The sequence below is a fragment of the Mustela putorius genome, unplaced genomic scaffold, assembly GCF_011764305.1.
Source record: "Mustela putorius furo isolate JIRA1106 unplaced genomic scaffold, ASM1176430v1.1 tig00537293_pilon_pilon_pilon, whole genome shotgun sequence".
Taxonomy (NCBI): domain Eukaryota; kingdom Metazoa; phylum Chordata; class Mammalia; order Carnivora; family Mustelidae; genus Mustela; species Mustela putorius.
The window spans coordinates 861,217-873,972 of NW_025422431.1; the positions used below are offsets into that span (position 1 = coordinate 861,217).

The 12,756-nt window shown below is 48.1% G+C and overlaps 1 protein-coding gene across 1 annotated transcript in view; it reads left to right on the top strand.

Annotated features, from left to right (window-relative positions):
- Window positions 1-12,756, top strand: part of ALK (ALK receptor tyrosine kinase) — a 31,850-nt gene that overhangs the window by 9,979 nt on the left and 9,115 nt on the right. The window contains exons 8-10 of the mRNA XM_004777468.3: window positions 2,774-2,871; window positions 6,576-6,668; window positions 9,139-9,240. Of these exons, the coding sequence (XP_004777525.2) occupies window positions 2,774-2,871; window positions 6,576-6,668; window positions 9,139-9,240 (293 nt within the window). The remainder of the gene's footprint in view (window positions 1-2,773; window positions 2,872-6,575; window positions 6,669-9,138; window positions 9,241-12,756) is intronic.

The following is a 12,756-nucleotide window of genomic DNA, read 5'->3' on the forward strand; positions in this document are numbered from 1 at the left end:
GCAGCTACTTTAGGAAGGAACAGATACCAATATTATCCTGCGTTTTATTAGTATATACGTTACCTTTTGGGGAAAGCCCCTCAGAAGCTGTAACCAAAGAAATTGTTCTCCTTCGCTGGGCCCGTTTTCTCACTTGTAAAAGTAGGCTCTTGGTCTAAACAGCATCCCTGAAGGGAACACCAGTGCCCCGAGGAGCTATGTGCTCACATGCATGCTTGAAGGAATGCTGTGGACAGACGCATGATCAGAGAGCATTGCTCTCCTATTGATTCATGGTGGACATCAGTGTCGAGCAAAGACGGATAATTCCTGCGCACAGGGAACCGATCCGACCCAGGAATGCCCAGGCCTGTTTGATCAAATTCCATCCCACAAGCCCACCTTGGGAAATACTGAGCAAAATCCTCTCTGAGTACTGGAGAAGGTCTATGTCCATGACCGTGGCTGCCCAAAGAATGGACAGCTGCTGAAGGAAGTGCCACACTGAGTGGCAAATCGCTGAAACAAAACAAAACAAACAAACAAACAAAAAGAACAAAAAACCCTGATTCCAACTCCTTCTTTGCCCAGGATCGATACAAATGCCATTGGACATGAGAGCTATGCTCTGCATTGCTGGTTTATCAGTTTGACACAACAACTAAACCTTCCCCAGTTCTCCCCCAGACACACACACTCCCACACACGCGCGCACACACACACACAGCTTGCCAGCTACCCGCTTCTGTGCTGACTGATTAGTGGAGCAGTTAATTTGCTCTGAGCCGCTGAAGACAGGGAGCTCAGATAAACCTGGCCCGTGGGTTAATGCCTGGAAAGATTTAGTCCCTGCAGCAGCCTAGGCATTCAGACATCAATGGTCCTTGCTTCCTGAGTGATGGAGGCTAAGACACAAAGACACTCAGGGGAAGCTATGGCCGGTCCTCTCTTAGAGGAACAGCGCATTTTCCTGGAGAGAGAGAGAGAAGATATCTCTAATACTATAGCCAAAAGGATTAATATTTCCCTTGGAACTGTATTACTTTTTCACCCCCAGGAGACGGGTACTCTCTCCCAGTGCCCAGTGGTTCTGACCCTAATCAGGCCCTTAGAGAAGCCAGACACAGGGGCCGTTTGCTGAGACTACCGTGGTCCTCCAGGCAGCCCACCGTGACTGCAGACCCCTTCATGAAGGATTCACTCTGGGCCTCTTGCTGTGGGTCCTTGTAATAATCTAGCGAGGGTGATAAGAACACGCCTCTTTCTCAGACAGGGATACCAGCTTGGAAAGAGGCAAAGCAATTAGTCCCAGGCCACACAGTGAGTATTGGATGAGCAGGGATGAAGCCGAGGTCAGCCCAACTGGCCACTGCACTATGTTGCTACTGCGTTTGTGGGCTGTATTCTGAATCAGCTGTACTGAGAATATGAGTCCTCAGGCTGTACACAGTACTGTGCCCTGTGCCCATGTGTTCTCCCTCTCTCCTTGGGCATGTTATCCTGAACAGCCCAGTTTTAACTCCTAGGATGCTGCCTCCCCCAACCCAGATCTTTAAAGCCCAGCTCCCTGCTATAGGCTGTGTGACCTGAAGGGAATCACTTAGCCTCTCTGAGCCCTCAGCCTTCTCTTTCATATGGAGATACCCTCTCTTCCCCACAACTGCACAAGATGTTGCATCAAAGGAGGTCATGTGCATGGACTTGCTGTAGATCATAAAGGCATTTCCTGATGTTCCGTGGGCAGACAGTATTCCCTTCTCTAAGTTGTCTCCCCCAGAATCGAAGCATGCCCTAGAGCTGCTTGCCTCCTCTCCACCTCCCCCAGATCCATACTATTGCTCCAAGCAGTCCCAAGGAGGCCTAGATCTGGGGCAGAGAAAACTCCCAGCCGCCGTCTGGGTAAATCATAATTCAGCTGTCATCGATCAGCCACCCCTCAGTGTTCCCCTGAACTGCCGCCGTGTGCTGAGCGTCGCGCTGGGTACCGGGAAGTGGACACTGAAATCCCCCCTCGGGGACCTCACAGTTTACTGTGACTTTTGCAGCAGCAAAGTGAATGTGACACTGAGTGATAACAGGCTGCTGCAGACTTTGGGGGTTTTAAGAAGGGCTGCAGCCTTCTTGGAAAGTCTGCTGCGAGTCCAGCAAGGCTGCGGAGGAAGCCGGGACGAGCTGCACCCCGGGGGTGGGGTGATCTCTCTCTTTTTGCACAAGAGACTTCATGTAGAAACGCTCGATGTCGCTCTTCACCTGCCCAGCATTTCCTGAAAACTCCTCTTGGTCAGTCAGTCCACTTTAGATCTACGACTGCTTGAAGAAGATTAGCTCTTTAAACATTTTAAAACATTGAAACAGAACACTTTAAAAAAAAAAAAAGAAAGAAAGAAAGAAACACTTATCTCCCTTGATTTCTTCTCAAGATTTGTTCGTAAGATCGGCAGGTTTGCGTGTTTGTGGAGATTGTGGTGGAAGAACGAGCAAAATACACGGAAAGGGGGCGGGACCCTGCCCCATCCTGGGTTGCTCTCAGCCCCGGCTGCGTATTGCATGGACCTTGGGGGCTGTGAACTTGCAAACACTATGCACCCCGCAGAGAGGTGGCTTCGTTGGTCGGGGTTGAGCCCCGGGCATGGGTGTTGAGAGCCGCCCCCGTGATTTCCCGAGGTGCGGCCGGGGCTGAGACCCAGCGGGGCAGGGCGTCCCTGTTCGCTCCTTGTCAGCTCTTAAAGCCCGCGTTGCAGATCTTCTCTGCCCATGAATTCTGGTCAGTGGATCGCTTCTGTCTCTCCCACAGAACCAGCCCTCCTCCCTGGCCATGCTGGACCTTCTGCATGTGGCTCGGGACATCGCCTGTGGCTGTCAGTATCTGGAGGAAAATCACTTCATCCACCGGTGAGTCAAAGCGATCTTGCTCGTCCCTCTGCCTTCTGTGTGCTGCCCTGTGTGTCTCCAGGGCTCAGGTCTGCCCCCTGCAGAGTACAATGGCAGGTGTCTCTCCAGACTTGTCTGGATGACTCAACTTCGCTAGTCTTTAAGATAATTACTGACCCGGTCAGGGCTTCATTTACCTCATATGTAAAATGGGTATCATAAAAGATCAATCCCGGTGCCGGAGATGAGACAAGCTGTTCTTGACCTTGTGTGGGGATTCCCACCTGCACCTTGCAGTCTGCTATCACTTTAACGTTTTTCCTGTCTAGAAAACCAAGCTCCTTAAGGGCAGTTAGAGGAGCTCCTATTTTCACATATTTGACTATGGGTGACTTGAAGGCAGTTTTATTTCTCTTCATACCCCTGTTACATCGCAGGGCACAATTCATGTCTGTTGGATACAGTAATTTTTTTCTAAAATACTCTGAAATGAAGCATGTTCATTTTTTTTTTTTTTGGCTTCCATACTTCATTTCCTCTTTTCTATAGGACCCTTACATTTAAATGGCGTTTGATTAGGACATCAAATCCACGTGTAATGCTCTAGACATGATAGATAATACGTATTTCTTTCCATGTGGATGTTGATGACTTTCTCAGCTGACACCTTGATTCTGAAATCTGAGAAGTCAAATAGATTGTTAGGCTCTTTGCAAAGCTCTTCCTAATGATATGCTTCTCAGTTAGTAAATACGAGCCTGGTGAATGAATGAACAATCACTTTTTTAACGCATGTCTTCAAAGAGTATAAGACATGTTCGAAATAATTAGAATATGTAAGTACAAAGCAGGAAATGAGAGAAGCTGTGTGAGTTCAGAAATGGAAAAAGCACGTAAGCAGATAGCAAGCTATGCTTTCTGCCCTAATAAAAACGGAGAAATTAAAGATCAAGAAGGGCACTCGCCTGGGCTCCTAAAGTCGTTCCTAAAACCAGGCAATAAACATTCACACCAGCATATCCTTCCACTGTCACTCCATCCCTTCGGTCTTCAGATCTTCCTCTTGATTCTAACTCTGTCCGACTCACAGATCTTCTGCTTAATAGAAACAACAGGAGTGAAAAAGGAGCTGGGACCAGTCCTTCAGGTTCTCCTCCAAAGCCACGCCCTCTGCCTCAAAGCACGGGCAGCCCTGCCATTGTTCTCCTCCAAAGCCACGCCCTCTGCCTCAAAGCACGGGCAGCCCTGCCATTGTTCTTGCCCTTTCTGTGGTGCCCAGAACTTTCCATAAATCTCAGCTCTGGGCTCCACTGCTGCTCAGACAGGACAAGGTTGTGGTCTTCTTGGGATTCATTCTTGGCTAGAGCCATCTTTCCACCTGCTTTCTGTGTCCTCTAAGTCTGGACTCACTGGAGAGCGAGCTGGGCGGTCACCTTGGTGACTCTGGCCACCTGCCTTCCCTTCTCCCCGAGATCATTTCTGCTTTCTGGTCTCCACCCCATGTTCATTACCAAGCATCCGGATTCTCCCGGCTGAGGGAATCATGTTCTTCTTTCCTCTAATGTTTTAAAACCTGCTTTCCTGAAGCCGTGAGACATGCCAACTACATCCGGTGCTCTCTTCTTATAGATGATGAGAAACCAGGATCACAGTCACTCTGGGTTCCTACCACTTCCACATCTGTACATGGTTATTGAAGGTCAGAAGTGCATCCCCGAGTCATCATCTATTGCTACTTTTATCTTTTTTGAGAAGTAAAATTGTCAAAGACCAAATCAGGAATGTAGGATCTGCAAAGAGGATCTGCTTTATAAGCACAAGGCAACATGGAACAGAAATTGTCCATCCCAAAACACAGCTTTTCTTCTGGGCTAACTGGCATTAGGAAAGCATCTTTCACACCTCCTCGCCGCCGGCCAGGAGCTCTGTGAACGCACTCTCACGGCACTGTGGCCTCTCATGCTCCCTCCTCCACCAAGGTCCGCCACAAGATTCTCACAGGTTCCCGGGCATGCACATCTCCAGAATTCAGAGCAGAACTCCTTTCCCAGATGCATAGGCTCCCATTTTTCTATTAGATCTGTTTCCTTTGGACATGGTTTATTGCCATTTCAAGAATTATGGGTCGTTCTACCAATTCTTGGTGTGTTCTCTGATATCACGTTCACTTTTTTGCCATTAAATTCAAGATCACTTCTTTAAGCAAACATTTCATGCGCATCAGTGTAAAGACCTTCCTGGAGATATAAATATTGTTTCTGGTCTATTTCAGAGTATTTCTCTTGAGAAATGATGGCTATATATCCTACTACTTTTCTTCTTTTTGATGTCATATATGTTATGCTTTCATAGTTTTATTAGGGCATTTTATGCACCATTGGTCCTCAAAATTCAGCTGAAACCCTCTGTATCAGGTCAGTGGTATTAACACCAATTTCCCTCTCTGCCCCACTCTTCTGGTATCTTAAGTGCCCTAATGACCGCCCCCGCCCCCAGTCCAGATCCTATTTCTTTTCCCCACATCCTCATTTCTCTACCAAAGATCAGGACCTTTGGGAAACTGATGAAAATAGGAAAATGTTACCTGTACTCCCTAAGAAATGCTTTTTTTTTTCTGCCCAGGTCTTCAATATTATTAGAGACTTTCTCTAGACTTTCCAGACTTTCTCTAGATGCATCCTTCATTCTCACATGCATGTCAAGAATGGGTAAGCCGTTGATGACTGGATGAGTCTGGAGAGTTCTGATCATGCCTTCCAGGCATGCTACAGGAAAATAGGCCATCTGGAGTGCAATGGCAAGAAGACATGATAACTGGGGCGCCTGGGTGGCTCAGTGGTTTGGGCTGCTGCCTTCGGCTCGGGTCATGATCTCAGGGTCCTGGGATCGAGCCCCGCATCGGGCTCTCTGCTCCGCAGGAAGCCTGCTTCCCTCTCTCTCTCTCTCTCTCTCTCTCTCTGCCTGCCTCTCTGCCTACTTGTGATCTCTGTCTGTCAAATAAATAAATAAAATCTTTAAAAAAAAAAAAAAAGAAGACATGATAACTTTATGACTTGAAAGAAATGATTCCTCGGTCCCAGAGCTGTGACGCATACAGCTTAGCAAAGGCATTAGTGAAAATCATGGATGTAAGAACAATAGTAGCTTATTTAAAAAGAAAACTAGAATTACTGGGGAATACTATGACCTGCTTGAACTTGGTATCATGGAAGCCATGCTCTCCCAGAACACTCCCCCAGGCAACTGGCAGAAACCAACAGCAGTCTGCACAAAACAATAACCTGAGCCAAATGGCATTTCTTATGTCCCTATACGATCTTCTTTTAGCTTAAGTTTTTTTTTAATAGAACGAGAACAGTGCCCTGTATCTTCTAGGGTTGTTGTGATAATCACCTAGGAAGCACTTAGAACAATGCTTAGTACAGAGTAAAAGGCCAATAAATTCTAGTTCCTATTATCATTACTTTCATTATTATTATCCCATTAAACATTTTCAATCATCTCCCCAAATCCGTTTCCACTTGCCTGTTAGTTCTGAGGGCTAGAATGGCTCTAACTATTTCTCTCAGACTGGAGTGTAGTGTAGTCCAGGAAAGAGAGGGCAGAGAAGGGAACTACTTGAACTTGAGATTGGAGGTGAAAATCCCTGTGATGAATATTACCTGTGTGTCTTCCCAGAAATAAAATTAGGAAGTGCATTGTGTCTTTCCTTTTTTTCTTCCCAGGGACATTGCTGCCAGAAACTGCCTCTTGACCTGCCCAGGTCCCGGCAGAGTGGCCAAGATCGGAGATTTTGGAATGGCCCGGGACATCTACAGGTGAGCAAAGATGGCGGTTACCCATCAAAGCCCCGTCCCCTCAGGAGAGAATGGGACGTGGCTGCCTATGCCCTAAGTCATCTCTGGTACCGTCCATTGACCACCTAACATTTCCTTAAGGCCTTTTCTAAGACATATGGCACCTCAGCTAGTGCATGTGCCTGGTGTGATCCTAATTCTAAGATCACAATGGCTGCCCTCACTGACACCATGTTCTTAAGGAGATCATCTTTCTGGTTCCAACTCTCTAATCCCAGAATGTTCTCAGGCACAGAATAACCCAGATACCTGATATGGAAAAAAATCTCAGTAAGGTTTTACTTCACCCCTCTCCTCTATACTCAGGAATTCTAAGTGGACTTGGCTTCCATCACTCCAGACAGGAGCACCCCAGAACTGACAGCAGAACAGCTGGCTGCCCAGTCTTCTCTACCTACCCCGGGAGCCGCGGGAGGGGGCGTTCAGAGCCCGTAGCTAAGCTTCATCTCTTCATCCCTGTCATAGTCTCAAGGGCACGTTAAAAAATAAAATAATTTTTCTAATGAAAAAGAAAGCTCTTCTGCTGTCCTTTGCCTCACGCTTCTCTTCCCAACCCCTTGTTTCATTTTCAGCTGATTATTTATGACCGTGACTGGCTGTGTGAGCAAGTCACTCCTTAGCATGGTCACTAACTGCGCACCCTCCAGTCCAGGGGTGGAGCAGGGAGAGATGGTCACAGAGAGCTTTCAGTCCTTAGAGAGTACAGGGGACCCCCAAAGTACCCTGGTCCCCTGTAGAACTGGTAGTGATCAACACGGGAGGAAATGCTGACGGCACCCCGTTCCTGCAGGGTAGCAGCGCGGGTGATCGGGGGTTCCGCTCTCCCTTCTCTTTACCTCTCAGAGGCTCAGCGCCCCTCCCCCTCCCTTCTGGGAATACCCAGGATTCCCCTCCGTTCAACAGATGAAAGTTGCAGCAAGCTGACTTAGCGAGCGAGCCCTTCCCCTCCATCTTCAGCTCTGACGGCTCCCCTGCCCTAGCTTTACCACCCCAACCGGTCCACAGCTCCACTGTGCCCACACACGTGTGTGATGTCATGCGTCAGGAATGGTCTTCCAGAGAGTTCCTCACCATTCAGCTCCCTCGGCCCCGGTCTGTGATGCTCTTCCTGTCTCTCACCACTGCCTCTGTGTCCCTGAGCTTCGCACACACCTCCATCACCATACGTGTTTGTCTCCACTGCAGGTGTCGGTATGTCTGTTCCTCCCACTCCACGCTGGGGCGAGAGAAACTGTGACTTATTCACGTCCTCAGCACTCAGCGGAGTAAACACTCAGTCCAGGGGTCCCCCTTTATCCTCAGTTTCCCTTTCGCCAGTTTCAGTTTTCATGGTCAACAGTGTGGTCTGAAGGCAGGTGACCCTCCTTCTGACATACCGTCAGCAGGTCAAGAGTCACCTAACTTCCTGTCCCAATGCCTGTGTCTCTGGGCCCACCCCATCCCCTCACACAGGCTTGTTATCATCTCACGTCAACCCAAGAAGTAGGGTGAGGACAGGACGGGGAGATACTTTGAGAGAGAGACGCCCCATTCACATTTCTATCACTGTACTGTTAATAACTGTTCTGTAGTATTAATAGTGTTCGTTATTAATCTCTCCCTGAGCCTAATTTATAAATCAAACTTTATCATAGACATGTATATAGGAGAAAATCCGGGGACCTGTAAGATTTGGTACTATCTGTGGCTTCAGGCGTCCACTGGCGGTCTCGGGAGGATAACTCACATGGATGAGGGGAGACCATTGTCCATGTTTGTTGAAGCGTTACTCTGGGCAACTGGTGGGGAGCTGCCTCCCCGAGCACACCCCAGCAGGAGAACGCAGGGCTACAGGAGAAGCTGGCTTCAAAGGCGTGAGCTAACTTACTAGTTTTTGTTAGTGATGTCATTAACGCAGCTCATGATAAAAACTGTTCGGTCACCTCACAACTTGGGAGGCAGCTCTGCCACCAGCCCTGTGTTCTCGGCTGGGGTGTGCTGGGGGGAGGCAGCGTCCCTCTGGCTCCCCAGAGCTCTGCTGAGCTCTGCTACTGAACGAAACACCGCACGAGTCCCACGGAGGATCCAAAGCAGACAAGACACAGGCCCTGCTCTCAGTGCCTCCAGGTCGGATCTTCCGTGAGTGTGGGCCTCAGGCCCCAGCTGGAGTACTGTTAGTCCTTGTGAGCTAGACCACACGAAACCCATCTAGGGAAACGTGCCCATCTGCCAGCGGATACTCTAGTCATTGCAGTGGGCCGCTTCCTGTTAAATGACACCAAAGTTCTCCCCTTCATTTTCAACGACCTGTGTGCCCCTCCTCTCCTTCCGAGGCCTGAGAACCCCTCACTCATCTCAGTCCTGGAATGGCCGCAGCCCATGGTTGCCTGGCAGAGCTCCCACTCGGAGCCCCCCTCCAGGACCAAGCGTGGGTCACCTCTTCTCCCCACAGAGCCAGCTACTACCGCAAAGGAGGTTGCGCCATGCTGCCCGTCAAGTGGATGCCTCCAGAGGCCTTCATGGAAGGAATATTTACTTCCAAAACAGACACATGGTGAGTCTTTGCGTGGCCGTCCTGCGGGTCTCGCTGTGGGCCTCACACCAGTGCTCCCGAGCAAGTGCTCCCATGCTATCTCACGGGGAGGGGCAGAGGAGACGCGTCCATGCACCTCTGCGCAGGGGCTGTTGGAGGCGGGCAAGGATCCAAACCCACAGAAAGGCCTGTGGGGCCCAAGTTACTCCCCCCACCCTGAGGGCTCAGGCATCGCCGAGACTCTGCCTTGCTTGCCTTGCTGACCAGTGTCCAGGAGACGCCGAGCCCCCTCACCGGGGACTACGCGTGGAGAGACACAGGATTTGGGGTTTTTTCTCCAAACTCCAAAGTTGGGTTTATTCCAGGAAGGCAACGTTGAGGTAATATTAGAAAAATTGATCAATGACATTCTCTCCACCAACAGAAAAAAGGAGAAAATAATTATCAGCACGAAAGTGCTGTAGGCTTAGTGGGGTTGGGACCCACTCTACAGGTAAAACTGAGAGTGGAAAACACCGCACGTGAGCTCTCCAGAACTTACTCGTCCTGCATAGCTGACACTTTGGGCTCCCAGACCAACAGCTCCCCACGTTCTCCTTCCTCCTGCCCGTGCAACCTCCATCCCGCCCTCCGCTTCTCTGATGCCGCCTCGAGGGGACAGCCTGCAGCAGGTGTCCCTCTGTGCCTGGCTTGGTCACTCAACATCCGGTCCTCTGGGTTCATCCAAGTGGTCGAAAATGGCAGGATTTTCTTCTCTTTGAAGGCTGAATAATATTCCGTGGTTTATACGCACGCCACGTTTTCTTGATCCATCATCTGCCGGTGGGTATTTAGGTGGCTTCCACACGTCGGCTGTTTCGAATAACCCTGCAGTGAACTCGGGACTGCAGATCTCTCTTCGAGATACGGGCTCTGTTTCCACTGGCTGTAGACCCAGAAATGGGATAGCTGGATTGTAAGGTAGTTCTGTTTCTACGGTTTTGAGGAAATATCTGTGCTTTTTTATATTTTACATTCTATGAGAGCAACATAGAATTTGAAATGGCAGATTAAATTAGTGCTATCTGCCAAATACACGTGTACATGTGCACACACATGCACATGCACCCACATGCACACGCACATGCACACACATGCACGCACGCACACCCGCACGCACGCACGCACACATGCACGCACACATGCTCACTCACACACATGTGCACCCACATGAACACATACACATGTACACACAAGCACACGTCCATACACACACGCACACACATGCATACAACACAAAAGGAAGTCTTCTTTACTTGTAGAAAAACCCACAAGGACAAAAATGACAACAATGACAAAAATTTGGAAACTGGGTGGTACCTTACTTAGGAAACTGGAACATTATATTGAGGTCCAGAAACAGCCTGGTTCACACTGCAGAAAATCCCAGAAAGGCCCAGAAGCTGAAGGTGCCAGGCACCCCTGGCCGCAGAGAGCAGTAGACAGGAAACTCGGTTACAGACATGTTTAAAAAGTAAGCAGATCGTTGGCCCATTCCCTCACCCCCATCTCTCCCCTACCATCGCACAAAACCAGGGGTTCCCTCTGCGAAGAGATGGAATTAAAGCCTTTCTGGTGTTGGGCACATCAAGACATCACTGAGGATGAATCTCTGTTAGAAACAGGGATACATCTTTTTTTTTAAAATAGAGCTCTGTAGACGCCATGATTTTATCCCAGGATACTGCACTGATTTTGGATGTCCGGCCTCCAGAGCTGGGAGAAATCAAACTCCTGTGGTCTCAAGCCAACAAGTGTGTGGCGGTTTGTTACAGCAGCCACAAGAGACTGATACTCCCAGGGAAACACGCAAGCCAGCTGGCCCCCCAAGGGACAGGATCCACAAGAGCTTCCCATCGGCTTTGCACTGTCCCAGTCATAAAATACGAACAGGCAGCCAAGAACCCACGAAGGCTTGAGAGTAGAGTCTAATCTGAAAGAAACAAACATCTAAAGAGGGAACTTGGAGGAAGAAAAATACAAAGCTTAGGAAAACTTGTAAAAACCCTAATATCCTCAGAAAGATAAATTATTGCAACCATAATCTAAGGATGAAAGATTTTTTAAAACAAGGCTTTTAGAGAAAAGAGTTCTTAGAAAGTAAAAATAGAGAGTGCTCAAGGAGATGGCGCATTAGTCCCCTGAAGCTTGTGTGACTGCACACAGCAACGTCAGGTCAGGTGATCAAGGTCAATGTCAGCAGTGACTGATCTCATTGATAGCTTGTGCCCTTGATATGCTGTGATAAAAATGACATTTAACCTCTGTGGTCTTTCTCCCCACACCCAACAACTCCCATCTAATCATAAGAGAAGCAGACGAATCCCAGGTGGGCATTCTACTAAAGCGCAGACCAATACTCCTCAAAACTGTCAAGATCATCAAAACCAAGGAAACCCTGAGAAGTTGTCACAGTCAAGAAGAGCCTAAGGAAACATGACAACTATGTATAATGTGATATTCTAACGGGGTCCTGGAACAGAAAAAGTAAATTCGGCAAAAGCTAAAGAAATCTGAAATAAACTGCAAGTTTTAGTTATTAATGATCCCTTAATATTGGCTCATTAATTGTAACAAATGTACCATATGAATGTAAGACGCTAAAAGTAGGGAAAACTGGATGTGCAGTATGTGGGAACTCTGTGTATTATCTGCTTCATTTATTTACAATCTAAAACTGTTCTCAAGAAATTTATTTTTTTACTATGATGATAGATATGTAAAAGTAACAGAAAGCTCGGAAGACAGAGTTAAATAAATCATCAAGAAATAAAACAACTAGGGGCTCCTGGGTGGCTCGGTTGGTTAAGATCTGCCGTCAGCTCAGGTCATGATTCCAGGGTCCTGGGATCCAGCCCTGGGTGAGGCTCTCTCCTCAGCGGGGAGCCTGCTTCCCCCTCCACCTCTGCCTGCCCCTCCCCCTGCTTGTGCACTCGCTTGCACACTTTCTCTCTCTCTGGTCAAATAAATAAAATCTTAAAGAAGAAGGAGGAGGAGGAAACAAATATAAGCAAATGGGACATATAGGAAAGAAAGGAAGAGAAAATTAAGAGGATTAGACAATTAGGTCCAGTTAGCTGACAAATAGGAATCCCAAAAAGAATGTACAGAAGAAATGAAGGGAATAAAGATATCAAAGAAATAATTCAAGAAGATTTTCCAGAACAGAAAAGCATACATGTGCAGAACAAAAGCATCCACCAAGTGCCAAGGTCAATGGATCAAAAGAGCCACATGAAAGCATGTCATCATGAAATTTCAGACCAACGGTGATCATGATTCTGTAAGCTTCTAAGGAGAAAAAGAAAATAATTGTAGTAAAATATGGTCAGAGATAAAAACAGAGAGTCCAAATGGCATCGAATTTCTCAACAGCAACACAGGAAACCAAGAAGACAAGGAATGAGAGTCCCCGGATTGGGAAAGCCTGTGTGGAAGTAACGTCACGAAATGGCGGAGCCACAGTGATCGGAGCCCAGTCTCTGACCCGCGTTTGTC